Here is a 17895-nt window from a genome sequence, read left to right as displayed (position 1 = left end):
AAGGAACAACGAAGAAGAAAAAAGCGTAACATTTATTAATGCTCAATATATATATTTACGGTTATTCGAGAACAGTGCGGATTTAAATGCTGCATCAGATCACTAAAACGAACCGGCAATTACACGCGATCAGTCTCTTCTGTTTCTTTATCAAATATCTTGCTCAAACGAAATCGTGGACTTCGTATTAAAATTGCTCTGCAGCACATGCATATCTATACTTTTATACATATAAAACGTACAAAAGTTTTACTATCTATTAATTATTAAAAGTTATTTGTACCAATAGGCGACAAAAATAGGATTTTAATTGGCGATATATACTAACGAGAAATACTACTGAAGGCAGTTTTTTTTTGCATTAAAAAATCGTAATGAACATGATTGATCGAGGGGGGGATTTCTATTCAAAATCCTGCTTGCCTCGAGAACATGACAGGCAGCAAGAGTCTTGATAAAATTGATAAGAGCAGAGCCGAGCTTGTGTGACTAAATTGCAGTTAGGCATTTTGTCTTTGCAAAGTGGATTGTCTTCAACACCTGAAATAAATAAAATGTTAATATATAATGGAAAAAGTATCATTTTATATATAATGTTTTACATATATCAAGGGTAAATTATATTATCTGTATCTCAAATTTAAAAGTTTGTTTACCGTTTGTTATTTCGGAATCGTCCTGGATTTGAACGACCCTGTGAGAATTTTCAGGTGTGCGTAGATCATCTCTGCAAGAATAATCGTTGCATGTTCTTCGAGATACTGGTCGATCCTCCTCTCGGCAATGAATCTGATATGATTCGGGTAATTGGCCATCTGGATTCAGGCATCGAACTTCGCGTTTCTGTACACCTTTACCACAAGATCGCGAACACTGCGAACCGATTTTTGGAAACAAGTATAAATTTACCGAGTTCTACCGTAGCTTTCGAAATTAATCTTGTGATTTTAACTTGCGATAAAATAAATATTTACCGGCGTCCAGTCAGATATGAACCAAGTAGATGTGCAGGGACGCTCTCTGCACGATCTTCTACTTTCCGGTTTGTTCGCAGGACAATTCATGTCTAAGACGACACGTAGAGAGCCTCGAAGAGTTGTAACACATACGACGTCTCTAACTTGCTCGCCCACGTCGCAGTCTGAAGAACACTAGAGAATGTAAAATAATTCTCGTTACATTAATAATTAATTTTAAAAATATTTTTATATTGAGATAATTATGAAAATAGTGAAGCAAACATAATTATATATATTCTTTTGCTATGGATTCTTATAATATATATGTGTGTATACACAACGACACACAATCAACACGTTATAAGCTTTATAATACGACTTTCTATTTTAAAATTATTTTTCATAGCTTTATTGCACAATTATATTTAAGCCTGACCTCCGCCCATGGTCCTGTGAACCATTGACCGCTGCAAGTTCTTTTGCTCGAGCAGTCTCTGGAAGTCTCAGGTCGACTCGATTCATCGCAATGTTCTTCGTCAGAATTCGTCTCGCAAAGAACTCTCCGAGTCTGAACTCCAGTGCCACATTCTGCCGAGCACTAAAGTCGATAATTAGAGATTGCTAGTAAAATCAATATAATAATTTTTTAATCTGAATATAATTTCAAGTGTGATGTTCTAGGAAATATAATAACTTATGCACATTTTTTATCACTCTTCTGTCAATAAGTTATTAAAATTAAAAGTAAGCTTTTCATGTACCAGTTCTTAATTAGAACGATACTTTCAGTTCTCATAGAGCTTGCAAGTGCAGGTAAACAGCTCACCTGGTCAGACCACTCAGTGAATAACCACTGCGGATTCTGTAGCTTCGCAGAAACAACGTTCAGCGGCGTTGATTTCGCTAGGCATGGTCCTAAGTCGCACGTTTCATGTGCCTCAGGTTTTTCCGAGAGATCGCATGGAGCACCTTCTGTAACGCAAGTTACGACTCTCGTTTTTCTCCCCACGCCGCAGGACGTGGAACACTTAAAAATCAATGACATAAAAAATTATAATCACTCCATTCAAATATTTGTACATATTTAATTGTTTATAACAAAAAAATTAGAAAAATTGTTTTAAAAAATTGTTTTAAAATATTATACCCATGATAGATATAAAAGTATATAATTAATATAAATAAATATTGAAATATACAAATTCAAAATCTGACATAATATCGCTCTGTAAAATGAAACTTTTGTTAAATATTAAAACTTATATAATATCGTTATGCTTTATTTTCTCTACTTTTCTTATATAACAAATTATCGATATAGATAATGTATGTGTCTGAACAAAATTACCTGTGACCAAACACCCACGGTCCATTGCGGAGCCAGTGATTGAGAGGATGTCTCCGTCGACGTTTGCCTAATCTCCTCACACGCCGGCATCTCGCACGCTTCGCTCGTCGGCAAATTTATCGGTTCTGTGCAAGCTCCATCAGCGATTCTCATTGTTAATGACGTCCTTAATTCCTGTACGCACTCGAGTTCCCGTGTGCGAACCCCGGTGCCGCAGGAAGTAGAACAGTCACTCCATGGTCCGCCGCGCCACCTTCGAGAATACAGTTTTATTTGGAGAAGAATGTAACAAAATATCTTAAATAATTATTTTAGATTTCTGCAACTGTAATACTTGCGTTTTTGTGTTTTTATGCATTCTTATTTTGTACAATTATTGTACAATTATTATTTAATATTATCACGCATATTTATAATCTATATGTATAAGAAACTTTTTACGCGTATAAAATATAAATTAAAATCACCTAGGTAGACATGGCATGGTATTACATCTGAGGCGAATTTCGTGCAGCTTTTCCAACCCATGGCATCTCTTCTCCGATACCGGCTGCTGCGTGTGCTCCTCGATACACACGTGTCTGAGTATCTGTACACCTTATGTAACATATCAAAACCATTTGTACCCGCGCGGGTCTCTATAAAACTTGTCATAAAATCAACTACTTATCAGCTAATTCTCGTTTACCTCCGCCGCATGATTTGCTGCACTCACTATGACCAATCGCTTTCCAGATAAATTTTCTTTTCCTAAACCGTCGTGATAAATGCGGTGGAGACGTTACATTACTCACTGCTGGCTCATTTTTGAATCTAAAATTAAATTCTTTGTAATTACTTAATTATTAAATAAAAAATTTAATGAGACGCTTATTGTTATCAAAAGGCATATAAACAATGTCTTAATTTATTAAATTAATTAAATGTTAGTTTATGAACTTCTTACCTTCTATTTTGTAAGCTATGCTCAACGCCTTTATTGGAAACTATAATTAAACAATTTTTTATTTTTAATAATTTTTTGCATACATGTAATATCTAATATTTATTATTTCAAGAAAATTAACTTTTAAAGCATTATTTTTTGCTTTCTTGTCAATTTTTTAAAAATAAAATTAAAAAGCCTAAAAATGAATATCCAAACAAAGTAGTAAAAAGCAATTCTTCATCTGTAATACAATTAAGAAATATTTTAAAATCAGTATGCTTTCGAAATTACTTTCTTTCTATAAATATATGGTTATAATAAATTAATACCTGAATTATGCGGAAAATGATTGCTTCTCGGTAAATTTGTAGTTCCGGGAATCCGATATCGATAAACAATACCAGGGTTTGGTTCCTGATACAAAACCTACGAAATAATAAAATTAGATTATGTTATATACTTTAAGTAGATCTGAATTAAAAATAATTGAGATCTAATTTTTAATTATTAAACTATTATCAGACAATTTTTAATTATTGAATTATTACTAGATAGTTCATATAATTATTAAATTCCAAATAGTATTCCAAAAGTGGAACAGTATGCAATTTAACATCATTAAACGTAGAACCTATACGATTTATGACAATGTGCAGCGGAAAATCAGCGGTGAAAGGGTTAAATGGAACTCGGTTGAACTCATTAACGCCCACGATTGCTAGCGCGCAACAATTGTTACTCTGAGCCGCCATTATTACGGTCGCGTTATAACAATGTCTACAATTTGGCCGAAGGATGCAAAATATTCCATAAAATATAAAGCTTTATATATGTAATATTAATAGATATTTTTATTCTATGAACAAACATTGACTAACATCGCTGAATGCAAATGTAATGTATATAAAGAAAGCCTCTGCAATTAATTATTTCCGCATATATTTATTAGATTATTTAAGATATTTATAATTCAACGTGATAATTATTTCCTTTGATGATTGTTGGTTTCCTTCGTATAAATGACAAAGATAAAAATTAAGTTACTTTATATGATTTATATTATATTATATTATATCATATTTTACTTACCATGACATCTATAGGTTCCTGTAATGGCCCCGCGGCAGAAAAGCTTTCTAAATTCTGAGGACTTTGATGACGATAAACAAATGTTGTTCCAGCTCCTTTGTACTCGCCAGACCAGTTGATAACATTATTCCCGTTCAACAAATAGCTACCATCTTGCAATCTAATCGCTGCAAATTTATTATCGTGTTTTATTACGTACTTTCTAAATTATAAGAAATATTTGATTTTCTGTGCAGCATCTGAGATGCAGATTATAGAAATATTAATAATATTGTAATAAAATTGTTTACATTTATTTAAAAGAATAGCCAATGCTATTAATTACCCTCCATAGATTTTATATGTAACGAGTACGTTCCAGTTACTATGTATATCTTAAAAACATTTATTTGTCACAAATATATATGTACCTATATCACAAACATATTGGTATAGTTAAAAACGAGAAAATTACAATGACCGCATTTATTTTCGAATAAACTACCTAGTCCTATTTATAGAACAAGGATGATCTTCGACACGTCGATTGACATGGATCACGCTAAAGTTGGCAATCGCACGATCGTTTAAACGAGACTTGGGCGCGCACAATAGCAGTCGTTTATGAGCGAGTTTACGGCCGCGCGCGATTTATGTAATCCACGTGGCACGGGCCGGTGCATCTAATTTAGCGGAACAACGGGCCCCGTTCCAGTTACGACGCGCCGCGAAAGATTAAATTACGTTTACATTAAAAGCGCAATTCACAAAAAACAAATGGATTAAAGCTGACGGAAATGCATTTGCAGAATTTAATTTCTGATGCCTAAATTAATTTTAACACGTCCTACAATCGCCTTACAAAATACTCTACTTTGTTATAAACATATTATACATATACATAATAATTTATTAACTACATCTTGTAAATTTTATGTCAATTTATGTTTTTATGTTCCCTGAAGATTAGATGGATTTAATTTCACGCGAAGCGCAATTTCCTATCGATTTCCCTTGAATCATTCATCTTCCCAGATTAAGTGAGGATAATGGGAGGCGCGACCACGTCGGCGGTAATGAAGGTGCCGACAGTATTGTTAACGATCGCAACTAATCACGCTGCTGGCGACTCATTTTGCTTATCGGCGACGCCATCATTGTATATAGGAGACGCATTGATTACGATCTGTTATTCGTATCCCGTGAAAGGTAATCATTACATTACTTCGATCGAGCGATGAATGGATTCGAAAGGCATCAAAGACAGTACAATGATGATTGCCTTCATATGTAATAGAGACTCAATTTCTAATCAAATTTTTTAAATAGCATATCACCACCAAACTTATTACAAAATAATGCTATTAGCAAATAAGTAATGGTCTAAATATGGTTTTAAACATTGCTATAAAACTGTCTATTATTTATTGTTATATTAACTATTAATTTTTTATGGTTTATACTTTTTAAAATGCTAATTTAATATTATGTACAGCCAATTTTTATTATAATTATTGCTTTTAAAATTTGTTAAATGTAAAAAACGCATTATATGTATATATATCTCTTTTAAATTAATTAACAAGATGAAGAAAGAATGTATGTAGCTCGCGATTAATTATGCTGCAAATATTTTGCAGTTTTTAACATAGTATTTCTTAAAAAGTATAATCTCCAAAACTAAGAATCATACAGCGTGAATTTTGCGTAATGAATTATGTAAGTTAGGTATGGTCTTTTTGATGCATTATGCTTTCTAAAGAAAAAAAAGTTAATTGGTTTTTGCAAATTCAATAGTCGTAACTATACACTAATCGCGACACCTGCAATATGTCTTGTTTTATGACAGGGGAAATTAGTATTCTTAAAGACTCAGAAACAATTAACTGAGATGTCTGATGTAATAACAGATAACTAATCAGATAATTAAGTGAACGTCATTACCCTAATATTTATATTTGTTTTCAATCTCTAACTTAATCCTTAAATTTTTTGTAACTTGACATAAATGTTTATTACAGTATAATAACTTTATAATTTTATTGAAATAAATATCGTCATTTTTAATCTCTTAAATCACGTTACCTTTTTTATCTCGCAAGCAAAATGCTTGTCGTAAATTAATTTTTCGCGCGGACGACGTAATCATATTCGCGGGACGATGATGATCTTAAACGTCGGGTGCGGTCGCTATTTAACGACCACGCTATGTAACGGGTTACCCGTAAACAGTGCATAAACAGTAAGAAATCATGGTAGGTGGAAATGCATTCCTCGCAACCGGTTGCCTGCGCTTTCCACGAAATCCAAAGCAATACCACTGAATTATTCTATCTGGCGCCAACCGCGCAATTAATGTTAGCGCTGATCAGTATCTGGACGTCAGTAAAAAGAGTCGCTAGTCACGTCCTGATCATGTAACGTCCAATTTACATTGCAAAATGCACTAAGTTGCATATGCACAAAGTTGCGTTGACATTAATTTATATCCTGTAATAAAGAAATTATTCTCTCTCTCTCTCTCTCTCTCTCTCTCTCTCTCTCTCTTTCTCTCTTTCTCTTTCTCTCTCTCTCTTAGCTTCTTTATCATTTTTTATCAAAGAAATTTTATACGTTTTGTAACGTTGCGGCTTCAGAAGGCATTAAAATACATTAAATAAACTTAATAATTAAAAATATGATGTTACAGTATAAGCTCTAAAATATGAAATATATTGCTTAATATTGGCAATCTTATATACTTCAATAAATGGGGCACCCACGCGGTTAAAATGTTCGATGCAAGGTTTAGCGTGGAGCTGAATGAAAATAGTTCAGCCATCTTAATTTATCTTCATCAATAGTCATAAATTCCTGTTTCTCTTACCAAGATAGTTCTGCGTGCGACGGAGTTCGGTCACGTTCAGTGCCAAGGCGCCACGTGGGACCACCGCCACCAAATTATAACCCGGTTCCAAAGTCGGCATCGTGAAAATTCCATCTATCAGATGACCGCTGCCAAATTTCACACCACACTGAAACAGTAGGTATAACATGTGCTAACTTGGCCGTGCCAGCCAAGAATTTCATGCGAAAGATAATAAATCGTGACTTCATAGACTAAATTTCGCAGCCTCGGCATTCAAGATCATAGATCCGAGCATTCCGTTGAACGGGTACTAGGTAATGAATGACATTCTCGCGTGCATTCCAATTTTTCTAGATGTCAAAATGAAATCAGCAGAGTGTATGTGCGACCATGCTGATGTCAATCTGCGAAATGAATTAATAGGAAGCGACACACCCATTTTGCCCGATGCAGACGGGTGATTTATGCTTGTATGCTTGATAAAAATTCTCGATTTCCGTGCATTAATTGCTACACTGTGAAATGCACCGTGAGATGCGAAAATTTTGCAAACAATAGATTAAAAAACAGTCAGAAGTTAGAAGATATATATTTTAGGTAATAAATCTTATCTTCTCTGCATTTCAATTTGTGACGCGATTACACTTCGCTTTTTATTTCCAGCGGACTTATTGTTGCGACTTTAGCCAGACGAGGTGAATAGAATGCAGGCGGACCGAAACGGTGGCAAATCGTCGTCTAAATTTACGTCTTGACAGCCATAATTTCGCGTCACCCTTTCCGTTTCTCTGGCGCGCGGACGGGCATTTTACATTTGCACGGTTACCGCACCCACTGTTTCGCTAATGCACAGAAATAAACACCGGTCGCGAATTCGGTCCTGGAAATTAGCACGAGTACGATACGCAAGAACACCTTTTAGACGCACGGTTCTCAAACAAATCTATTTTTATAGGAAGGTATAACACACATAGAAAATCAGAGATAATAATTAATACAGCACATTCGAAATCATTAAAGGGACTAATTAAAAGAAATAATTGAAATTTAAAAGAAAATTATAACAGAATGTTATATCTTGTTCTTGTTGAATGTTATTCTATATGATCGTTCCAACATAAATTACATAAAAGTTACATTCATGATGCATGTTCTGGAATATCTACGTAAAGACACCAAAATAGCTTAAAAGCATCAAGACCTACTATATCAAAATAGTAGAACATTTTTGCTTCCTCGTCAAATCGCCACGTAAGATCATCAAGGTTAACTAAGTGATCAAACGGTAGCTTGGAGATGTAAGATGCGCGATTCGACCTGAATCTCGATCAAAGTATTATCACGTTGTACGCGCCACGTGGCCCGGTTGTGGTACGGATACCGGTGTACGTGAGAGAGAGAAAAAGAGAACCCTCGCTTAATCTATACCTCGAGCTTCTTCCATCAGCTTGCTAGTATCTCTGCAGCAATAAATCATTTCTCTTGCTACGAATCGCTCCCGCACTGCTTTACTATTACTAAGTGACCTTGTTAATTCTCTAACAATATTATCTACAATATTATTCTAAATTTCCCTTATATTTTAACAAAAGATTATTAAAAACGAGTAAAAGTTTTTGTTTTGTTGAATATATGAAATATGTTACATGTGTCGAATGTACATAAATGGGAATTAAACCTGAATATAATATTTAATAAATTTACTACATCTTTTATCTCGACTAGGCTAAAGAAGTATGTATTATACTATTTTACTATAAGTTACAACACACATATTACAATCTCTATACTCTCTATTAGACAAGTTAAAGTTTTATTTCACTAGTATTCTAACTCGCTCGAGTTTTCTTAGCGATATGTCTCTGCATGACGTATAAAATACAACAACATAATTCGACATTTTACACGTCGGGGATCATTCTGAAAGGGTGACGCTGCTCGATTGAGGCTGACCGTTCATTTTCAACCAGGTTTAATCGGCGAACTGCACATCAAGCCGCGCCCAAACTGACACTCCTCTCTCTCCAATTGGATTAACTCGGGATGAATGTCAACTTGCTTGCCGTTTGTGTACGCGAGATCGCACGATGTTAATTGTATGAATATCGCATGAGTGAATTTATAAATCGGCGGCGAACAATGAATGCACAGTGGCGTAGAACGTTCAACGTTCAAGCCGAAATATGAAAGATTCCATTTTCCATTAAGAGAGAACGACATAAAGAAATGGAATATAGAAATATCTTACTAATTTCAAATCCGGATATGAATATATATATATATATATATATATATAAGACATAGGTATAAAATAAGGTGTAAAACAATTATTTAAATAAAGAAGAAAGTTTTTAATGTAGCTGTTTCTTTTTTTCTCTCTTCAAGAACTATATATTGTTAGGCCTTTGGTTTTTTAAATTATTATAAACAAAGTATAATCTCTAAGTATTGGTCACTAATTGAATCCAGTTTTCAAGCAAAGTAAATATTTAAAAAATTTATTATACATATCTAGATTGGCCATCGATTTCAAACGCTTGCGCTGATAAAAATGTCCATTTCAGCAGAGGCGATTGCGCAAAAGTACCGCATTTAGGCAAAATAATTTCAGCTAGCAAGCTAATATCACAATTTATCGAATCGCATCATACATATCGTAAATAATAACGAACGAACCATAATTTAGTCGAGTATCTGCGTAAGTATATGTATAGCTCCTCATGTAGCACCTCGGCCACATTAGGTGTTTACATAGCGATAAAATACGGTCGTGTGTACACTCTGCGTATCACCGAGTAACGTATGAACACGCGATTAAGAAAGAACCATTTTCTTTGTGAACGGTTAAATAATTTTTTCCGGTTCTCCGAGATTACGTCGCGCGCAGGTCGTCCCAGTCGTCTAATTAACCGCCTCGTGTTATACAATTCTTCACTTCCTGTGTTTAATTTGTCAACTTAATATCTCATTAATTTAGCCAACAGCAAGAAACGCTTTATAATTGAATATGAAATACGATACATTTCTGTATTAATTTCTTATTATTTATCACAGCATAGAAATAATGTAAATCCTTCTATTTCAATTTATCCGCATTTACAGCGGTGAGCAGTATAGTACCTATATAGACACACGAATTAGGAGATCGTTCTGCACTTCGTCAGATTTCTAAGCGCCAGCTTTAGCTGATTATGCGTAATGTCACCGACGAGAGTGAAGTAGTTGAGTGCGCCTGCATGAGGCAGCGCCGCGGCGCGTCTTCCTTTTTACGATAATCAAGATCGACGGCGTCGAGCCGATCGTCTCGCGATGATACCTATAACATCGAATCTCTTACCGCTTATTTTCAGCGTGTTATTTTCGTGGCCACTCAAGCTGTTAAATCCCCATCGCCCTATAAATGCGGCGCATAATGACAAACCTGCTGCGCGACCATGCATCGCGACGATCTTTTTATAGGTCCGTTTTATTCGATCAAACATCAAAATTCTTTTAACAAAATACTTTCTTAAATTTCTTTATCTGTTACTTAACGAATAAAGAGATTTCTGATAAATAATAGAGAACAATTAAAAAGATCATATTTCAGTATTAAAAAGAAAAACGCGATCATTACGTCGAAAAATTTATTGCAAGAAATTTAGGTATCACATATTCCAATCTTAATATTATTATTTCCGTCTGAAATACAAATATCTTCTATGTAACACGTTATTTTATGCTGTTACACTCCGTTAGAGTCAAAATAGATAACTCTACGTTATTTACGCAATGCATTTATTCTATGTACTCTTCCGCGTGTCTTCACGAAGATTTCAACGAGATGTTTTGAATAGAGGAGTTCGCCATTTATTCCTCTTCTATGCAATTAATTATAAACTACAAACACTTAAACGTCCAATATATAAAATCTTTCGACGTGAACGAAAAGACGATGACAACAACGAAGGGGCTCGCCGACAACGGGTGTCTTCTCGGTACCAGTCAAATAAATTCGGTTCCACTCTCAATCCAAAGAAATCTCACGAGCCATTAAACGAAACGGATATACGGAGAAAATAAAAACGTCGTCGCGATTTGGAGGCAAACACATTGGGGACATGCGGGGGTCGGCGTAAACCTCTGGCGCCGTGCTCCTACAATAATGAAGACGAATAGCCGCCACATAAACATGTCAAATATGTCCGAGTGAATGAAAACTGCAATTTTACGAGCGAACGTAAAAAATAAAACAGTCTCTTCTGAAAATTTCGGTGTCCTACAAATCTATTAGTTTATCGTGTTTTAATGTTTCTACGTATGCACGTATTCGGCTTCTAATTTTCTAATCTTATGACCGTACAAAACTGCAGTGATGCGAAAGAAGCAATAATTGATGATAAAATTTATGGAAAAACGGAAAACTTGCAGCTTAAAAGAATTCTTTGTCACGTGTGTGAAATGAGGCAAGAGTTTCTGCGCGAGGAATAAATATATTAATCCTCACTCTTAAGAGAGAGAAGTATTTATAGAGATTATAAAATTTATCGCTACTCTTTCGAAGAAAGAATTTTTGTAGCGACTGAGATTCGATTTCGGATCATGTGGCAGGAAGTTGCACATTCGGCTCCGATTATATTATTCTGCCATTCTAAAAATACGCTACGCCGGCAACACTTAGCCGCAGGAATGCGTTAAGCGAGACTTCCTACTCAGCATTCGGCGTACTAGTTACTCATGGCATAATCTACCGCATATAGGTTACCGAAACCTGACTGCGCGAATATCGAGTCATCTGTGAAAGTCCCGAATTAATTCCGAAACCTCTCCGCGTGTCGCCGCTCGTTTACGCAGAAAGAACGATCCTCGCACGTCTTTAAATTGTCTATAATTAGGCGCCAGTAGCGCTTAGATTATGCTAATAGAACATCGTTTTACGTACAAGCCGATCCGGTTGAGATAATATTATGATGACGTTAGTCTACAAGGTTGATGTGTGATCGTTTGTCCCAATTAACATCCTGCGATATTACCTTTTTTTTAGAGGAGTAATACTCTTCTCTTTTTCACAAAATTGCTTTCGTCACGCTTGAATCTATTTTTCATTTCACACAAACATGATCAGTTAATATGTAACATAACACTTTGATCTGAATCTGACAACCGGAAATTTATAAAAGGACAATATGTAATAAAAAATGAATTCTTTTACAGCATACATTATAACATTTATTATAATTTTCTAGAAAACATAAAATATATAATTACTAATAATTAGTTGTTATCTGCATCGTATTAAAAGTGGAATAGATAATTTGATCAATTTCTCTAAATTTTTAGTTTATAATATTTATATAATATTATTATTAGAATCCTAATTAATTTAAAAGTTTCTTTGTTATTGCTCTCTATTTAATTTATTTAATATTTAATTTTATTTGCTTCAAATATGAGTCTGCTTTATAAACTCCGAAATTTCTATTCTAACTAGCATGCCGAATGACATTAACTATATACGTGCCGGTGCATTAACCTTCGTCCAAAATATATGCATGTATTTTAAGAGAATCTCTCCACTGTACATATATATATAGATAAAGCTATGCTTTCTTATAAAAAATTCTTATCATCATAAAAAGACTCTGTTATTGTGTAACACTTTTTTATTACCTCGTCGACGGAAGTCTCATCGTCGACCGAGAAAGCATCGTGGATTAAGGAAGGAAAATAGATACTAAAACAGTCTGATATAATCTGTCTCACAAAAATCAATAAATATAGGAGATAAACTCTAAAAAATTTTTGTAAACTTATCTATGTGAATTTTTATCGGTTATAAATATTATATATTTTTAATTAAACATTTTAACACACAATTGTCAAAACTAATTAATAGAAGAATATTGAAAATAAGGCTTCTATGTAAATATTTAGTATCAAAAATTCGAGAATAAAATTTGTTAAAGCCTTAGTCACATAATGATCAATGATTCACCTTTTTCACCTTTTACGCATTTTTTCATTTTAGTCTTCATTTCTCTAGTCCGGTGTGAATCTCGTCTGTTAGAATGTCACCATTTCGTGCTTCGATGAAAACTATAGTCTTTCGTGAATTGTAACGCAAAAATTGTCATCCATTACCTTTCCATTTCTAAGAAGAAATTACGCGATCGACCTCAGTGATCGGGAACCGGCGGCGCGATGTTCGTGACATGTGCCGGAACAAATTTACGAACAATTTCGCCCACGTTTGATATACGAGTTTGACATTGAGGCTGCAACCGGACGGCCGGCCTTAATGGCGCGGTAAATCACACGTCAATATATACGTTAGTCGCGTTGCGCTTATGCCTTACCGTTAAAGATAGCAGCAAAAAGGGAAGGACGAGTGGCTGCATCTTGACGGATTTTCGCTCTTGCTTCCGGTGAGATAGTGCGCACTTTTCTTTCCGCACTGCACGTTTATTCTTACGTCATTTTTCACTGTTTTAAATGCTGCTTGTTGCGTTATCGGTAGATTTGTCGTTGACTAGATGTGTTCAGCAATCAAAGTTGTTAAATTGTAAAAAAAAATAATGTTTTTATTAAAATATTCTAATTTTTTAAAATATTGTGTGAATATATGCGATTATTATCATAAATTGTATTTATGCAACACGTGCATGGAAAGTGCCCCATTACGCACGCTACGCGTGCGTGATAGACCACTTTCCAGGCACTTGCAACATAAAATAGGGAGTGTAAGTCGTGTGTAAAGATGAAAATTCCCAGGTGCGGAGTTTACGCACGAGCCGAAGGCGAGTGCGGTAACCGCACTTGTTACACAAATTACCTCACTTGTTACACAAATAACTATTCTAATGCTAGTATTTTAAATAATTTACAGAAATTAGATTTTTTTAAATTGAGTCTTCTTAACTAAGCTTTTTTGAATTTTTTGTTTTAATCAATTTCTGGCAATAGCGTTTATTCAACAATATCGTAATGGAAGGTTAAATATTAAAATAATATTATTTTAGAATGTAATAATAAAAAATGTAAATACTTGGAATCTTTTTCAGTAAATGAATCAACACGATTAATATTTTTATAACTGTTTATGCAATTATGTCGCGGAATCTGCGATATGATCGAATCTTTAAGTTATTCCTGTGATATTTCGTGAACAGTGACGATAACAGTATTATCATTGTAACATTCCAGAGATAAAACCTCATGAACATCGGCACGAATCGCGTGGAATGCAATTACATCATCGTCTCTATAAAGTTCCGACTATCCGCAATTTTACGAGTGCTTGATTGAACCCTAGCAAATTCACCGTTGCGTCAAATGTGATATTGCTTGATAAAACGTCAATTAAATCATTTATTACATATCAAATTTGTTCACACTTACTTTTTTACTTGTATCTTTTTGTCATGCTTTTCTTATAAAAATAAAATTCAAGGGTGCTTTAAACAATGAAACTACATTTTAAGAAATACACATTATAAGTTCGCCACAAATATGATATTACAGATAAAGTAAAAACAAAATGTACTTAGTTATTAATATTTTTTAACAATATTCCAAACAAAGACATTTAATATTTTAAATTCAGAAGATTAGAAAAGTATATTTTATTCCTATAAAAATGGAAACAGTACAAATATTTGAATAAAATTATAGAAATTGATAAATTGCAACATATCATGACATTTAATAATAAAATAACATAACCTGTCATTTATTTAATTAATAGCAAATTAATTATGACTTGTTTGCGCTTAAATGACGTTTGACATTCAAACCAAATGTTGTAGCGTGACGCTGAAGAAGCTAAGCCGATGCGAAGGAAATTGGATATTAGAGAAGTCATCGGCTGGCGCGCATGTGAGCGAATATGCACGTATAATGCTTTCATGCTCCAGTTGCTAGTGAGCGTTAGACAAGAACCTATATTACCCGTACGTCGACCTGTCGAAGGTGGAGTAGCCCGAAGCTAGAATTATCCGCAGATTATACATACCAGAGAGATTTAACGCATTTCATTACGTATAGTTATACACATTAAAATTGATTAAGATTATATTCTTAAAATCTTTTAACTTTAAATAGATATGCCTTCCATTTAGTTTAATTTAAAGCAATAAGATCGATTTGCGTGACATTCTGTCATCAAAGTTAGCAAACGGACGACGAGAATTTTACACGCGCGGACTGCTGATTACAAACGGATCGTAAATATCGATCGCTCTGAAATGGGAAAGCCTGCTCCCGCGCAAATCTACGCGTTGCGTAGATAAATTGCCGACAAAGGCTGCGCAAAGTCGCGTCGCCAATTATACGAGTGCGCTTGCATAATCGCGTACGATAAATTTGCGGCAGTCGACCGTGCCGGTTCGAAGTACCGGAGAATTTTTGCAAGAAACAGAACTCTCTCGCGGAGCAGACGGCAGAGCATTTGCGCGCTCACCGTCCGCTGCATATATTCTGAAATGCGATAGTTCCTCGCGATAATGTCAATGCACCGGTGAACCGTCGCGTAACCCGACGCACGTTGTTCCGTGAAGAGCATATTTCACAATATTAAAAAAAAAAGACAGTCGACATTATTGACACTCGAAACGGGATTGCGGCCTGCGTTATTTACGGTGCGCGCGACCGATGCAAATTAGCCCGCGTGAGATATGATCATTAAATCGCGTACGAATTGCTCATTAAGTTTACAATTATTACTGATTCGAACGCACCACGATTGCATCGCTCACGCCTGCATGGCGAATAAATTGCGCGTGCATGATAATTTTATTAACATTTTGAGCAAAGCATGTAGTTTACATCTCTCGGGTGAAAACTAGTTATCGTACTAGATAAAATTGGCGATTTTATGTATTAAAATATCTCATAATTCATTAAATGCAGTCTATTTAACTAGTACTACTGGTTATTTTATTAATCATTGCATTATAATTTGTGCAATAAATAGTGTAAACATAATAATTATTTACTAATATTTTGCATGTGATTTTACCTATTCTATCAGAATATATTCAAAAAATATATTTCTCTAGACATTGTACTTTTGTATTAAGAGCTTACAATTTTTATATAACGAATATCCTGTTATGAGAATTCTTTTCATGTTGAAAATACCATACAATTGTTCAACGTACGTATGTAAGAGCCCTTGTTACGAGCTAGAAAATTATTTGCGTGCGTTTCTGCGTGTGTGTTTTCTATCGGGCCACCGTTTATTGGGAGTCTTTACTTTATTACAGAGAAAACACGTCGTATATCACGGCGAGATGGGGCATTTGAGGGAATCTTACGCAAGTCGCGATGTACCGTTTATTTTTACGATTATCGAACCCCGTCAGCGTTACCATACTATAAATACACGTTTGCAAAAGGCGAACCTGTGAACAAGCTTGCGAACAAGGAGTCATTTTCGTCCGAGTGGAACGTATACCTAATCACAGTTTTGCGCGTTGCATATTTTCAATCCCGGCTGCGTTCGCAATTATACCGGCTACGATAATTACAAGTACGGAACTAGACGTATTACTCGTGTTGTAATTGCCAAATTGGATGCAAATAAATTTTATTTAACTCTGATTATCATGAAATGTCTAAGGTGTTATGCAGGTGTTATTTTAACGTTCGTGCAATTTATTAATAAAACATAATTATTTTTATTTAGTCAGATTTATACGAAGTTATATAATTATTATATTTGCAAAAATAATTCAATTACATTTTATATAGTTATAACTACATTAAAAATCGTGTATCTTTTATATATAATTTTAAATTTGAAAAGTATTATTGTTAATTTTTCTTAAATATATTAGAAGAGATAATTACATTGTCTTACGCCTTCATTTTTAATTAAAAACGAAGATCACGTCAAATCGTGATCATTGTGACTACTTGACTGACCTGTTGCACCGAGTTCGGACTGTACGCGAAATTGTTGACAGAGAATGAACACTAACCAGACACGTCAGCTAATATCAACTCACATATCGATCACAGAATACGGCTCTTATTTGCAAATTTGCAGAGCAAATTATTATCACATCGTAGAGATTCATCTCGATTAATCACACTTTAATTACACAATTATCCCGAAGGCGTGGTCTTCGGTTTTGTAAGCTAATAGACTTGTCGCCAATTAGTTCACCAGCTGGTTGGTTCATCAACGCCACCGATCGACAAACAAAACATTGTTCATCAGCGTTGCAAATGCAAAATATCTTTGTGGAATGGCTGTATGGGAATTTATATCCAGTTTACATCCAGTGTTCCCCCCCCGCGATAATTTTGTTTTTCGATATTATCTCGCGTGTAAATCTAAACGTATGTAAAGCGCAAGAGGTGCATATTGCAGGCCAGTGAGCAGATCCCGAGAGTCGAGTTTCTCTGTCAGAGGTGTTGTTTCGTACTGACGGCTCCTGTCGGTGGAGGACCGATTTTATACGCCCGCGTAGAGTCGCGGAACCGAGCTTTGGGCGCCTCCGCCACGGCGCGTCACCTGGCAACCAAGTATGAAGACGTTATTTTAATAGATGAAAATATCGCTTTTCTTCGTTTCGTGACGCAAATCTTTAAATAATACAGAAAGAGAGTTTGACAGAAATTAATTAATCTATTATATTTATTGATTCAATTGGAAAACGGCCAAAGCGATTCTGTGAATACAAAAATATCGAAAGAATTAGTCTATGTCAATACTTTCAGAGTACAAAGCCTTTTTTGTTTGTAACATAGACAGAGATTT

The 17895-nt window shown here is 34.7% G+C and overlaps 1 protein-coding gene across 4 annotated transcripts; it reads right to left on the bottom strand.

Moving 5' to 3' along the window:
• Nucleotides 1-17: 17 nt before the first annotated feature.
• LOC112463851 (thrombospondin type-1 domain-containing protein 4-like) lies at nucleotides 18-17550 on the bottom strand. 4 transcript variants are annotated; one of them, XM_025030480.1, is made up of 14 exons: nucleotides 16980-17550; nucleotides 13487-13659; nucleotides 7170-7317; nucleotides 4325-4491; nucleotides 3565-3661; nucleotides 3254-3293; nucleotides 2996-3120; nucleotides 2775-2904; nucleotides 2308-2560; nucleotides 1786-1986; nucleotides 1396-1557; nucleotides 975-1151; nucleotides 657-873; nucleotides 18-540 (listed from the first exon to the last, which is right to left on the bottom strand). In XM_025030480.1, exons 2-14 carry the CDS (start codon nucleotides 13526-13528, stop codon nucleotides 404-406), a joined length of 1896 nt encoding a protein of 631 aa, XP_024886248.1. In that variant the 5' UTR covers nucleotides 13529-13659; nucleotides 16980-17550; the 3' UTR covers nucleotides 18-403. The 4 variants fall into 4 exon arrangements, with proteins under 4 accessions (XP_024886248.1, XP_024886250.1, XP_024886249.1 ...); XM_025030482.1 differs by having other exon boundaries at nucleotides 16990-17550; XM_025030481.1 differs by having other exon boundaries at nucleotides 17055-17550.
• Nucleotides 17551-17895: the final 345 nt, after the last annotated feature.

Source organism: Temnothorax curvispinosus, unplaced genomic scaffold (assembly GCF_003070985.1).
Source record: "Temnothorax curvispinosus isolate PA1 unplaced genomic scaffold, ASM307098v1 QBEX01013717.1, whole genome shotgun sequence".
NCBI classification, from domain to species: Eukaryota; Metazoa; Arthropoda; class Insecta; order Hymenoptera; family Formicidae; genus Temnothorax; species Temnothorax curvispinosus.
The sequence above is the reverse complement of the archived record's forward strand: the minus strand, read 5'-3'. Positions and strand labels throughout refer to the sequence as shown.